This window comes from Canis aureus, chromosome 19 (assembly GCF_053574225.1).
Source record: "Canis aureus isolate CA01 chromosome 19, VMU_Caureus_v.1.0, whole genome shotgun sequence".
Lineage (NCBI taxonomy): Eukaryota > Metazoa > Chordata > Mammalia > Carnivora > Canidae > Canis > Canis aureus.
The window spans coordinates 53,020,972-53,036,072 of record NC_135629.1 but is presented as its reverse complement, the minus strand read 5'-3'; the positions used below and the strand labels follow the sequence as shown (position 1 = coordinate 53,036,072).

The following is a 15,101-nucleotide window of genomic DNA, read 5'->3' as shown; positions in this document are numbered from 1 at the left end:
CACCTAACCCAGTTGTAAATTTTCATAGACCTTTTGATTCTCCTAAAACTTAACCACTAAAAGAGTGCTGTTGACCAGAAGCCTTACTGATAACACAGTCAATTAACAGATATTTTTATGGTATTGGTATTATATACTCTATTCTTACAATAAAGTAAGCTAGAGAAAAAAACGTTAAGAAAATCATAACAGAAAATACATTTATAGCACTGTACTGTATTTATCAAAAACAAAATCCATGTATAAGTGGACCCTGCAGTTCAAACTCAGTGTCCAAGGGTCAACTCTCTCTCTGTATACATATATATGTTAGTATACACGTATTATGTACAGGCCTAATATGTCATATATAACATGCGGAGTAACGAGGCACAGCAAGGTTTTGGGATCTCATTAAATGGCAGAGCTCACATTTGAACTCTGCTCTGGCTTCACCGAGGCTCTTAGCCACTAGGCTCCTATGCCTGGTCTTGCCCCAGGAAGGCAGGGGAGCTGGAGGTAAATGCCTGTGATAAAACAGGAATGTGAGGAGAACCAGACCTAGAGATTCTGAGAGAGATGTAGGAGGCAAGAATGCCAGGTGTGAAGTAGGTCAACCAACTGCCTCCCCAGCTGCACCCATGGGATGGTGTCGTCCCCAACCTTGAGCCATCCTAGGGCAGGGCAGTCCTCCTTCCGTGAGTCTGACCCATTCAGGAGCACACGCTCTCTCTCTAACAGTGTGCTTGCTTTCCTTCCCTCTTAGATTCTTTCCTTTTAGAGGTTGCCAGGTCGGTAATCTCCCCATGCTGCATATGGGGAGATTACCATAATGAGGTAGAGGAAGCAGTGCTGCTTAAGAGCTAGGAGTTTGGCTCTAGAACCCACAATGTGGGGTTGCTCTGTGTGACCTGCACAATCTACTCAATTCCTCTGAGCCTGTTGCACCTCTGGTTCCTGCTTCATGAGGCTGTCGTGAGGGCTGATGGGTTGAAATATGAAGTACTAGCACAGTGCCTCGGATCTTAGGAATTACTAACTGCTGGATTGTCATTGTCAATGATGATGTGTAGTATCCATGGTGGTAGTCGTCCCAAGTATGGACAAAGTCAGGGAGCCTGTAGGTGAGGGTCCCATACACCTGTTGGGCTGTGTTCTTGGGGAGAGTCTTACCTGAGTGAGGCCAGTCTGCAGCCTGAATAGAGGAAACTCAGACTGCTATTCTTGAACAGGGGTTTGAGCTATGAGAAAAGAGATTGAAGGTAAGAAGGAACCTTTGAGGGAGGCCAGGGGGAGCAGGGGTATTGGTGATGTGAATGGGGCAGAGGCGATATGGGTAGGGCAGAAGTCAGGTGGACAGGGCTGACACTGATGGGCGGGGCAGGAGGTGTTGTAGGGTTGGGCTGGTACCGGTGGGTGAGGCTCTCACCAGACCCTGCAGGATCCTCTCCGTGGAGTTGAATTTCCAAGAGCCTGGATGCTGCATGTCTTCTTCGTAGCGCAGGTTGGTTATGGTGAAGTTGAGGGTGAATGGCACCAGGTAAGGGACTGCTGCTGAAGCAGGGGGAGGAAAAAGGAGGCCATGCATGAGTCACACCTGGTCTGGATCCTAAGGCAACTTCTGGGGATGGAGATGGAGGGTCCAGATCTGAGGTAGCAGGGGTTCCGAGTAGGCCACCTAGGCTAGCTACCTTAGGACCAAAGACAGAGGCCAGATAAAGAGCAAAGCTAGATGCTATTAAGTAGAGTAACATGCACATCCTTTCGGATGGCTATTAGGCTATTATAGAAAGAAAGGAAGAAAGAAAGAAAGAAAGAAAAAAGAAAGAAAGAAAGAAAGAAAGAAAGAAAGAAAGAAAGAAAGAAAGAAAGAAAGAAGTCAATCAGAGAAGTACAAACATTATATGGTCTCATTCAGTTGAGGAATATAAAAAATAGTGAAAGGAAATAAAGGAGAAAGGAGAAAAAATGAGGGGGAAATATCAGAAAGGGAGACATAACATGAGAGACTCCTAACTCTGGGAAACGAATTAGGGGTGGTGGAAGGGGAGGTGGGCGGGGGGTGGGGGTGACTGGGTGACAGGCACTGAGGTGGGCACTTGATGGGATGAGCACTGGGTGTTATGCTATATGTTGGCAAATTGAACACCAATAAAAAATAGATTTATAAAAAAAGAATATTTTTATCAATAAATCTATTTCTACATCATTAAAAAAAGAGAAATAAAGAAAGGGAAGAAAAATAATTAGTTTTGTCAAAGATGTGCAGAAATTGGAATCCTCGTGCATTGTTTGTGGGAATGCTGGTGGAGCTGCAATGGAAAACAGTTTAGTGATTCCTCAAAAAGTTAAATATAGGATTACCATATGATTCAGCAATTTTGCCAAATGCTAGGTATAGACCTAAAAAAACTGAAAACAGGGACTCGGATCCTTGAATACAAAATATTCATAGCAGCATCATTCACAATAGCCAAAAGGTGGAAACAGCCTGAGTCCATCAGCAGATGAATGGATAAACAAAATGTGGAATAATATTCGGCCATAAACATGAGGGGAGCTCTGACACCTGCTACAACACAGATGAACTGTGAAAATATTATGCTAAGTGAAATGAAACAAACACGAAAGGACAAATATTATAGGTTCCAATCACATGGGGTACCTAAAATAGGCAAATTCGTGGAAACAGAATGTAGAATAGAGGTAACTAGGGGCTGGGATTGGGATTATAGGGAGTTAGTGTTCATATGGGAACATAGTTTCCATTTGGAATGATAAAGAAGTCCTGAGAATAGATAGTGGTGATAGTGGCATGACACTGGGAATGTATTTAATGCCACTAAATTGCACACTTAACAGTTGGTTAAAATGGTAAATTCTATGTGTTCCATAAAAATTGTTTAATGCAGCAGTTGGATCAAAATATAGGTTATGGGGCTCTTGAGTCTGTATATGGGCCAGGGTAGGTGTCAGGTGTTGAGGTTTTGGGCTCTGGTGAGACTCCAGATTGGCCTGATAGTCTTTACTTGAGAGGTTAAAAGTAATAGGATTGGAGCAATCTCATGGATTAAGGGGAAAAGAAAGAAAAAAAAATCAATTCAATCCCATCCAACACAGAAGAAACATTCTTTTTTAAATATAAGCCAAATATCAAATTTTAAAGGAACCTTCCTGTCACCTACTCAACTCATCCCACCCTACCTGCCCCATAACTCTCAGGACTTGACCTTTAATAAAGAGACCATGTGCAGAGCTGTGGTTACTATGATCACCACCACACTAATAAGTCAGACTTGGTTTCAAGTGCCCTCTGTCCTCTCCCCAGCTGTGTGACCATGGACATCACTAAACTTGTCTCTACAGTTGTTCCCTTTATCTGCAGCTTTGTTTTCTGTGGTGTCACTTACCGGAGGTCAGCTGCAGTCTCAACGCATGTGGTCCTCTTTCTGAGGTATCATCAGGAGGTCAATAGCAGCCTAACACTACGTCACTCACCTCACCTCATCTCATTGTGTAGGAATTTTATCATCTCACATCATCACAAAAGCGTGAGTATGGTACAATTAGACATTTTGAGAGAGAGCACATTCACATAACTTTTACTGTTATAATTTTTCTATTTTATTATTAGTTATTGTTATTAATCCCTTCCTGTGCCCAATTGATAAATTAAACTTTATCCTAGGTACATATGTATATTTTTTAATAATAAATTTATTTTTTATTAGTGTTCAATTTGCCAACATACAGAATAACACCCAGTGCTCAGAATACATATATATAGGGGTCAGTACTATCTGTGGTTTTGGGCATCCATTGGGGGTTTTGGAAAAAATCCCCCATAGATAACAGAGGACTACTCTACCTTCATTTCTTCACTAAAAAATACTACTTTGTAGAGGAATTATAAAGGCTAAGTGACTGTTTGCTAAAAGAGTTAGTTAGCATATTTTAAGGGCTTTATGCTGAGTGAAAAAAGTCAGTCCCCAAAGGCGACATGCTATAATGATGCCATTGGTACAACGTTCCCAAAATAGCAACATTACAGAGATGGTAAACACATGAGTGGTTGCCAGGGTGAGTCTGGGTGGGTATAACTGTAAAAGATCCTTGCAGTGATAGAACTGTTCTGTACTTTGACTGCAGTGATGCTTAAAAAAAATCTGCCTACGTGATAAAATGGTATAGAATCACACATGTACATGGGAGTGTACACACACACACATACACACACGTGTGCATGTGCACATGCGAATCCGTGTAAAACTAGTAACATCTGAAATCTGAAGTCTGTGGATTTTAACAACTACTTGGCAGGTGAAGACACTGAGAAGAGGGTCAGTCAATTGTCCAAGGTCAACACAGCTGGAAAGATAAGGAGGACACAGTCTCTGCTCTTGTGGAGTTCAGAACAGAGCAGGGGAGCCCATGGCAGCTCCATGATCCCTCACTGCAGCTTTTCTCTACAACTTCCAGATGTATCTTTGAGCCTCCTTACAAGGAGCTGGAGAGAGAAGTCGCCTACCTGTGTAGCTAGAGAAGTGGGTTGGCACCGCTGAGGTCCTTGGAAAGAGCACGGAGGTCACAGTAGCTGAGGATAAACAGTCTGGAGTAAGAATGGGGATTCTGAGTGGGGTGTCTTTCCTATCCGGCTATAGCCACGGAATGTAGGAGGAACTGGGTAAGAGTATCAGGTCTCTTGGCTTCCTCTCTCCCCAGGCCCTGGAGTAGGGGGTCAGTTGCTGTCCACCGGGGCCCAGAGCATATGGTTATCAAGACTGTGGGTACTCACCACTGGATGTGGGAGCTGAGATCTGGTGGGTGTAACCTGAAATGAGAAAAGGAGACAGAACTAGAATGCAAGCATGGGAGGGAGGTCCAAGGTGTAGCCCAAAGCCACCTGCCTCTACCCCCAACAAAGACTGCAAGTCTACACAGTTCAACAATTGTGATTCAGGGGTAACTATTTCTTGTTCCTAAATGGCTGAGAAATCAAAGACCCAGTTTCCTGTCTTCATGAGCTTGTAATTTATTTGGGAAGATAAATACACCAACATTTCTAGAAATGGGCTTGCAAACTGTGCTTTTCAGGGTCCAAAGGGGATTTTTGAAATATCAACAGGGAGAAAGATAGCCAGATGCTTGAATCATTGACTTCAGCCAGAGGGATATCCCCTTTCATCAGTCTGGATAAAGACTTTGTGGCTCAGACAAGTATATAAATCACAGTCCTGAAATGCAGAGATGCAAAGGGAAGAAAAGGGTTTGCAAACCAAAGGGCCTATAAGGGCCTTTGACTCATCATGGGACATTGCTTAGGTGGAAAATAATACATACAGTGAGTCCTGTGGCAAAGTGGATAGTCTATATCCCTTCCTGGGGGCAGATTCTCAGCTTCAACTTGTGGTTACAAAAAGGTTGCTCACCATTGACATAGAGGCTGTTCTTGTCCAGGGTGAAGGAGCCCAGCTGAGTGACACCATGGGTCTGATGGCTCAGTTCCCAGTATAGCTTCTCTCTGTCTAGCTTAGGGCCCACAGGGTCAGGGTGGTAAGTACAGACAGCATCAACTCCAGTGGCTGTTCCCTTTTTCTCCGGCCTGGGCAGGGAAGGACACAGGAATGGGGAGGTGGGGACTCCAGGCAGGGCCCCTGAAAAGGTTCACTGAGGGAGGGGACAGAGAAAGCAGGAGGAATGGTAGGCAACCTGGAATGGTCTTGGTGCTGGTGGAGGATTGGAAATGGATGGGATGACCATGGTCCCTGAGCATAGAGGATGCAGCATCTCCAAATGCAAACGTTTGTGCTGAGCTTTAAAATGATAATCATAAGGCAACATACATGCTAACAACAGAAGCATGATGGAGGGGACTTGGGCAAGGTGGGAAAAAAGGCAGTGTCAAATGGCTTAAATCTCAGTTCTGCTGCTCCATTTCTGCAAGACTCTGAGTAAGTCTCTCAACCTCTCTGTGGCTTGTTTTTATTTCATCCATCAGATGAACAGGACAGACTTCATAGCCCTAGTAAGTGCTCAAGAAAAGACAACTATTTTTATTAGGCATTAATAGGCCCAAAGTTCTTGGTGTGGAATGGACCTTGCAGTGAGAGAGCCTAAGCCTTTTGAAAGAAAGAGTGAGGCCAAGTAGCCATCCTAGGATGGAGATGGGCATGAGGCTATGTGGTATCCCAGAGCTAGAGAAATCTCAAGGCCAGTGGAAAGGGAAGACGTAGCATCATGGATGGAGGACAATGTATCTTTGAAGTTGAGGGCATTCCATCCTCAGATGAAAGGTCAGTGATTGGGAGATCTCACACAAGGGGTAAGGTGACCCAAGTGTACAGATGGGGGCTCCCACGTGCTGGAGTTAATTCTCAGCACCTGGGTTTAGGAAAGGTCATGAATAATTTACTGCATGTTCTCAATATGCTAGTTCCTGTCCTAAGCACCTTTCATCTTAATCCTTATTATGCTCACACAAATGGCCACAAATTCTTCCCTTCAATCACTAGTGGAATCTGTTTCTCTGTCTCTTGAATTGGAATTTGGCCACAAGACTAGCATTGGCCAATGGATCTTCACAAATGTGATGTAAGCAGAGGATTGGAAAGCATGTGTGCAATAGGGCTTGCCATTTCTGCTGCTCTTGGAACTCTGAGCATGTGAATGAGCCCAAGCTAGCCTGCTGGATGATGAGAAACTATGGAGGAGAACCAAAGTATCCCAGCCAGGAGCTGACTGCAGACATATGAATGACCCTCATTTAAGATCAGGTGAGCCAGGTCAGGCAGGAGAATCTACCAGCAGAATCTAGACCAAATCACCATCCAACAGAATCATAGGCTAAATTTGTTGTGCAAGAAAGCAAATTGGTGACACTCCAACTGACAGGTGAGGAGGCTGAAGCACAGAGATGTTAAGTAACTTGCTAGGGTCATGCAGCCTTGAAGTAGGGGAGCTAGGCCTGTTGGACTCTTTATAACCCCTGTAGTTTACTACTCAGCGATTCCAAGTCCACCTCTGAGAGGTTAGAAAGCAGGAGGTCATTGATGGAGGACAGAAGAAGGGAGGGCTGGCTAGGTGGTCCAGGCAGGCCAACCATGAGCCAAAATGTGACACAAGCAGGAGAGAGAATTATGCATCCCTAGAGCAAGGTTTCTCAACCTTGGCACTATGCATATTTCAAGTCAGGAACTCTTGGTCCTGGGAGACAGTCCTCCATATTGTAGGATATTTCGCTGCATCCCTGACCTCACTTGCTAGATGCCATTAGCAATTCCCACTTTTGAGCTGTGACAACAAATAATGTCTTCAGACATTGCCAAATATCCTCTGGGAGGGAAATCGCTCCTGGTTGAAAAGTAGGGCTCTATTATGATAAAGCTAGCATGATTTACTAGTTGTTTTTTCAATGGGTTCCAGAAGAATGATCTTCCTGAAGAGTTCAACCTGGGCAGTTGTTACCTGAGAAGGAGAGTCTGAGAGGATTCTGCATTTTTCTGGTTAGGAACACAATGTGACAGATTGGTCAGCAGTCCCTGGAACAGTGGTCCCCTCACCCCCTGCCTATTACCTGCATGTGCACCCTGGAGTTCTCACCTGAGCAAGGTCAGTCTGCAGCCATTATAGAGGGGCCCAATACTGCTGTTCTGGAATAAGGGTTTGAGCTGGGGATGAAAGACATGGATGTAAGTAGATGGGCCAAGGGGCTGGGCAGGACAAAAGTAGGCACTGGAGGGTAGGCATTAGAGGGGTTCTTACCAGACGATTCAAGGTCCTCTCTGTGGTGCTGAATAGCTCAGATCCTGGGAGCCCCATGTCCTCTGTGTAGCGCAGGCTGGTGATGGTGAAGTTGAGGGTGAATGGCACCAGAGATAGGCTTACACCTGCAGCCAGAAAGGGGAAGGGGGTTTCATTATGATCTCTGGCTAGGATGCTGTAAGAGGCAGATCCAAGGGTTGCCACTCCCTCAGTGTTACCCTTGCATCCAGCCAGACTTACAGATGGGGAGGGGCCTCTATACTGGATGGATGATTTCAGCTGCAAAAAGAACCTCCAACCCTTCAGCTCAGTGTGTCTACAGGCAAACGATTGGTAGATATTTTGGTGGGAGGAAAAGAAGCAGTCACTCCGCTGGCCCCTGGGATAGAGATCTCGCATAGTCTTCTGACTTTGCCATGGGAGAATGTGCAACCGCTGAGTGGTCAAGTCTGTTCCCTGTACAGTGACTCCTGCCTCAGCTTCATTAAGCCATCTTTGAAAAGTGAATTATGCATGAACTGACCACATCTCCTGGTTTTCCCTGGACAGTCATGTGGCTCTCATGTAAATGTTAATTTCGACGTCCCTTTCTTTGTCAAAAGTGCCCCATAAAAACAAACAAACAAACAAACAAACAAACAAACAAACAAAACCAACTGTATGGTCATCCTGGGGTTAGGGTACGAAGAATCAAGAGGCCAGAGGTCTGAACTGGGTGACTATACCCTTTACAAATTTCATCTGAGTACAACCTGAAATCTGGCATTGTGATGCCCCCAGCTATGGTTTTCTTTTTTAAAATTCCCCTGGCTATTTGGGGTCTTTTCTGATTCCACACAAATCTTAAAATAATTTGTTCTAACTCTCTGAAGAAAGTCCATGGTATTTTGATAGGGATTGCATTAAACATGTAAATTGCCCTGGGTAATATTGACATTTTCACAATATTAATTCTGCCAATCCATGTGCAATTAAAACCACAATGAGATACCACCTCACACCAGTGAGAATGGGGAAAATTAACAAGGCAGGAAACCACAAATGTTGGAGAGGATGTGGAGAAAAGGGAACCCTCTTGCACTGTTGGTGGGAATGTGAACTGGTGCAGCCACTCTCGAAAACTATGTGGAGGTTCCTCAAAGGGTTAAAAATAGATCTGCCCTACGACCCAGCAATCGCACTGCTGGGGATTTACCCCAAAGATACAGATGCAATGAAATGCAGGGACACCTGCCCCCCGATGTTTCTAGCAGCAATGTCCGCAATAGCCAAACTGTGGAAGGAGCCTCGGTGTCCATCGAAAGATGAATGGATAAAGAAGCTGTGGTTTATGTATACAATGGAATATTCCTCAGCCATTAGAAATGACAAATACCCACCATTTGCTTCGATGTGGATGGAACTGGAGGGTATTATACTGAGTGAAATAAGTCAATCAGAGAAGGACAAACATTATATGGTCTCATTCATTTGGGGAATATAAATAGTGAAAGGGAATAGAGGGGAAGGGAGAAGAAATGGGTAGGAAATATCAGAAAGGGAGACAGAACATGAGAGACTCCTAACTCTGGGAAACGAACTAGGGGTGGTGGAAGGGGAGGAGGATGGGGGGTGGGAGTGACTGGGTGACGGGCACTGAGGGGGACACTTGATGGGATGAGCACTGGGTGTTATTCTGTATGTTGGCAAATTGAACACCAATAAAAATAAATTTATTATTTAAAAAAATAAAAATTAAAAAAAATTTTAAAAATTTCATATGAGGAACACCAATTTTGTGCTAGCCTTTGTACTGGGCACTTCATCTATAGCACCTCAACTTACCCTCATCTCAATCCTGAGAGTGAAGTATTACCAGTTCCATTTTACAGTTGGGGAAACTGAGACTCAGAAAGTAAATTTTACCCAAGGCCCACATGCAAATAAACAGCACAGCTACAATGTTTTTTTTAAATTCAAAAATAGATATTTTTCTGTTTGTACAACCATGTTTATAGCAACATTATTCACAATAGTCAAAGGGTGGAAGTAACCCAAATGTCCATTGACAAATGAGTGGATAAATAAGGTGTGTTATAAATCCAAACTACAATGAGAAATCACCTCACACCTGTCAGAATGGCTAAAATAATTAAAAAATAAGAAACCATAGGTGTTAGTGAAGATGTGGAGAAAGGGGAACCCTCCTGCACTGTTGGAGTGAATGCAAACTGGTGCAGTGACACTGAAAAAAGGTATGGAGGTTCCTCAAAAAGTTAAAAGTAGAACTACCCTATGATCCAGTAATCGTACTACTGGGTATTTACTCAGAAAATACAAAAATATTAATTCAAAGGGATGCACCCCAATGTTTATAGCAGCATTATCTACAATAGCCAAGCTATAAGAACAACTCAAATGTCCATTGACGGACGAATGGATAAAGAAGATGTAATGTATATATATATGTATAAAAAAAAGAAATCTTGCCATTTCCAACAATATGGATGGAGCTAGAGAGTTGCACTTGTGAAATAAGTCAATCAGAGAAAGACAAATACCATATGATTTCACTCATATATGGAATCTAAAAAACAAAACAAACAAGCATAGGGAAAAAAGAGAGAGAGAGAGAGAGCCAAATCAAGAAACAGACTCTCGGGCAGCCCAGGTGGCTCAGCAGTTTAGAGCTGCCTTTGGCCCAGGGCCTGATCCTGGAGACCTGGGCTCAAGTCCCACATCGGGCTTCCTACATAGAGCCTGCTTCTCCCTCTGCCTGTGTCTCTGCCTCTCTCTCTCTCTGTGTCTCTCATGAATAAATAAATAAAATCTTAAAAAAAAAAAAAAGAAACAGGACTCTCAATTATAGAGAACTGATGGTCACCAGAGGAGGGATGGGTGGGGAGATGAGTGAAATAGGTGATAGGGATTTAAGGAGTGCACTTGTATGAAGTGATGTATGGAAGTGTTGAATCACTATATCATACACCTGAAACTAATACAAGACTTATGGTAAGTAGCTGGAATTTAAATAAAAACACACAGAAAAAGAAAACTACAGCAGACAAAGCTATAGTTATCAAGATAGCAAGGTACTGGATGAGGATAGACACAAGTCTAGAAACAAATCCTCATATTTGTGATGAATTGATTTTCAACAAGGGAACCTGTACAATTTAAGGGCAAAAGAAATTTTCTAAATAAATGGTAATGGTATAACTAGAAAAAAAAGAAAGAGTGGCTAAAACTTCCCCCAAATTTCTTGAAAACACACATTTTCAATTCAGGAAGCTTCAAAAATCCCAAACAGTATTTACCAAAAGAAAATCATGCTGAGATACATCATACCCATCATACCCAAAGATGAAGAAGAAATCTTGAATGCATCTACAGAAATGATGCCATCAAACATGGAATGACTTGGTCTATGGTGTATGTCACAAATTTACAAGCTTGTAGCAGTTAGGCCTATTATAGAAATGGTTGAATTGATCAGGGTAGAGTAAGGACATGGAAAGTGTGCATTCTGTCTAAAGCTTATAAAAAGTTTGCAATGCTTTGACCCATGAAACAAAGAATGCCAGAAGACAGAAATCAAATTATAGGACACCAGCTTGGATCCCACAACTCCAGACTCCCATGGCAGGATTAAAGGTCAGGGACACCCAGCCTGGGTCATGATGTAAGCATGAAAAATACCCATAGACTCAATTTTTAAAATAAATCTTAAGGGTTGGAGTAAGATGGTTTCCTGACATAAACCAAGCCCTTGTGTCAGGTTCCTGGAAACTCAAGAGCCCTCAGATCCACATCTGGACAAGATGAGGAGACAGAGCAAGAAGCAAGTTCAGATCCTGAATGATTTTCTGGATGTTCAAATAGAATCCACAAATGTGGACATATACAAGATTGCTACATTCATCCATTCATCCAGTCAATAAATATAAAGCAAGTGCAGACTAGGCCCTCAGCTCCAAGGTGACAAATAAATGAATAGACTAAATAGAGCCAACAGTAGTAAATTCCATGAGAAAATACTCATGGTGGTGGATAGAGAAAACCTGTGGCCCAAGTGTGTATTCAGATGTGCTACTTCTTATAAGGTAGTCTAGGAACGTTTTTTTTTTTTAAGATTTTATTTATTTATTCATGAGAGAGACATACACACACACACACACAGGGAGAGAGAGAGAGAGAGAGAGAGAGAGGCAGAGACACAGGCAGAGGGAGAAGCAGGCTCCATGCAGGAAGCCTGATGTAGGACTTGATCCCAGGACTCCAGGATCACGCCCTGGACCAAAGGCAGGTGCTAAAATGCTGAGCCACCCAGGGATCCTCATAGGAGGGTTTTTCAAAGGCGATGGTTGAGCTGAGATTTGAAAGGCAATAAGGCCCCAGGTGCAGCTGATCTCTAGAAAGAGCTAGTATAAAGGCCAGACAGAGGTTAGGACACTAGAGGAACAGACAAGTGTCTGATGTGGCCAAAGTTTAGAGAGCGAGGGAGACAGTGAGTAGGATAGGCTAAGGATAGGTGGTCGATAGCAACCAGACCGCATAGAGTTGAAGTTTCACAGGTCCCAGAGAGCAGACTCCTACCTGTAGAGTTGAGGATGGAGGACAGAGTTGTGGAAGATTCTGGAGTGAAGGTAGAAGTCACTGGAGCTTAGAAAAAAAGAACATGGAAAAAATTATTAAGTCCCATCCTGAAGGAATGTGGGACCAAAGCTGTTCATTAGAATTTGGTCTTCTGTCTTGACTCTGAGCAAGACCCTGGGTGAGTTGGGGGTTCCTCTGAGTCTGTGGCTGGACACTTAGGGAGGAAACATTGTCAGCTTCTCTCCAGAAGAATGTGCTTGGGGAATAGGGTCGAGTGGGCATTGAAATTTCACAGTCGTGAATACTCACTGCTGGTGGTAGGGGTCTGGTACCGATGGTTATAACCTGCAGAAAGGAATAAAGGACGGTTATAATGGGCAAGAGTTAAGGAAAGGGTAAGATGGTAGACATAGAGATGAAATTCATTAACATGCTTGGTGAGATTCATAAATGAATAACAGCCACATTTTATTCAGTGCCCTTATGTGCCTTGTCCTTTGCAAATAATGGTGAACATCTTCACTGTTATTATTGCCAAAAGAAAAATACAATAGTAAGAGCTGTCCCTATTTATTGGGACATACACTAAGCACCAGAAATAATGCTAAACACCACATGACAAGGAACTGGGGATAAATTTACAAACAAGTGTGTTCCAAGCTTTATCCATGTCTTCTCAATCCAGAAAGATAACTTATCCTTGCTCTCTCAGCTTCTCTCCATTCACAAATTTTATGACAATATGATTTTATCTTTATAGCTTAGTTTCTGATTTTTTGGGAGTGATGTAAAAATGATAGAATTGTGGCAGGTTGAGAGAGGGGTCTGTGGAAGTGAACAAGATGGAGAGGGAATGTACATGTGGTTTGGAATATCAGAGTAACTTTGGAAATGGGCTAGGATAATGAAGATAAGAAGAGAACTGGAAGTCAGATGGATGGCATAAAAATTGGAGTCTGAAAGGAATTGGGAATTGAGAATTTTTTATGAGTGTTTCTCTGAGTCATGGTCATCTCCTTGGGTGCTCTGTGAGGGGTGGGCGTCAAGACTGGACCTCTTTCATTTGACAATCAGGACAATCCTACATGACATGTATGCTTATTCCATTCTGCAAATGGGATATTAAAGCCTAGAGAGGTTGCACAGCTTGTTCAGCATCACATAAAACAGAGATCTGTCATTCACCAATCCTCAAAATCCTCAAAGTTAACCACTGCTTTAAGGAAATCTCCATGTTGATATAGAGGGGAAATAACTAATCAAGATATAGATTAGATTGTTAGGCTAGATGTCACTCATGCCCCTTTCTGTCCTGAAATTTGAGGCTTTCTCTATCTGGATGGTCTGTGGTGTTGCCTTGTGGTTAGGAACTTGGGGTTTAGATTCAGTTCTGGGTTTGAGTCTTGTTCTGTCATGCATGATGGCTGGATTATCTCAGGCAAATGACTTCTTGTTTGAATATACAATGGCTCTCTCTGTAAAAATAACTGCAACAACTCACAGGGTTTTGAGATGAGATAATACAAATAAAGACGTTATCACAATTCCTGGCACATAAGAACCATATGATAAGAATCAACCATGATTATAGTTACTATTCTCAGTGTTTGCATTGGTCTTAGGGGCATTGTTGCCAATGGTTTTGTGCACAGAGTCATTACTTATGGAGCATGTGCTAAGTATGATGTTATTTCATGAAGTCTGTGTAGCTCTGACTGGCCTGTGGGAACTTAAACATTGGTTGTCGTGATGGAGAGAGTGACATGGGGTGAGGGTTGACATGGTTACCCACTGCCCATTTGGAAACCTTAGCCACAGAGTTCTGCATCACCCACTTATCCCCCTAGAGTCTGCATGCTCCAGTTGGGCTCTTGTGGGGAGCAGTGGAAATAAGGAGGAAGAAAAATGTCATCTAAGAGGTGAAAAGGGAGAGGAAATCAGCCTCCCATGATGTGTTAAGCAGTCAAAAATAAGTCCCCAAGGAAATGCTAGGTTTGCATCAGAACTATAAATCTGTACATAGCAATTTCTCAAACTCAGCATTATCGACAATTTGGTCTAGATAATTCTTCATGGTGGAGCGCTACATTGTATATTGTGGGATGTTTAGCAGCACCCCTGGCACCCACTAGATGTCACTAGTACCACTCCGGTTACGACACGAAATATCTCCAGACATTGCCAATGTCCCCTGGGGAGCAGAATCATCCTAGTTGAGAACTACTAGTATAAAGTAGTATGGGACTGGAGACCCTAACTGCAGCACAAACACTCACCATTGACATAGAGACTGTCTTTGTCCAGGGTGTAGGTTCCCAGCAAGGTGACACCATGGGTCAGCTGACTGAGTTGCTGGTACAGTTCTTCTCTATTCAGCCCAGGGCCCATGGGGTCCGGATGATAGGTGCAGATGGCATCCACTCCAGTTGCTGCTCCATCTTTTTCAGTCCTAGGATAGTAGGGACGTGGGAATAGGGGTATCCTGAGATGTAGGAGAATTATATACTTTGTTCAACTCTAGCCTTCAGCTTGCTGCCCCTTGCCCCCAGCCTTGTTTTATGACGTTTCACGTTCCTGGGTCTTGTCTGGTTTCTCATGCACATTCTTTTCTGGGGCCTTCTCAACTAAGATGAGCCAAATATATGGAGCCAAACATGTGGAAATATTCTGGACCTTCCCCTGTCCTTGGTACCCCCCATCCAAGCAACATCCAGGTCTAGCCCAACATCTCACTGGCTTCCCCACCTCCTGTCCCTTCCTCACATCTACCAGTGCACTACTTAAAA

At 43.2% G+C, this 15,101-nt stretch overlaps 1 protein-coding gene across 1 annotated transcript in view; it reads right to left on the bottom strand.

The window, feature by feature from the left end:
• Positions 1-15,101, bottom strand: part of MUC16 (mucin 16, cell surface associated) — a 107,310-nt gene that overhangs the window by 46,804 nt on the left and 45,405 nt on the right. The window contains exons 15-24 of the mRNA XM_077860055.1: positions 14,592-14,764; positions 12,625-12,660; positions 12,316-12,381; positions 7,741-7,865; positions 7,579-7,646; positions 5,409-5,581; positions 4,775-4,810; positions 4,508-4,573; positions 1,409-1,533; positions 1,153-1,220 (exon numbers count right to left, since the gene is read on the bottom strand). Coding sequence (XP_077716181.1) covers positions 1,153-1,220; positions 1,409-1,533; positions 4,508-4,573; positions 4,775-4,810; positions 5,409-5,581; positions 7,579-7,646; positions 7,741-7,865; positions 12,316-12,381; positions 12,625-12,660; positions 14,592-14,764 — 936 coding nt within the window. The remainder of the gene's footprint in view (positions 1-1,152; positions 1,221-1,408; positions 1,534-4,507; positions 4,574-4,774; positions 4,811-5,408; positions 5,582-7,578; positions 7,647-7,740; positions 7,866-12,315; positions 12,382-12,624; positions 12,661-14,591; positions 14,765-15,101) is intronic.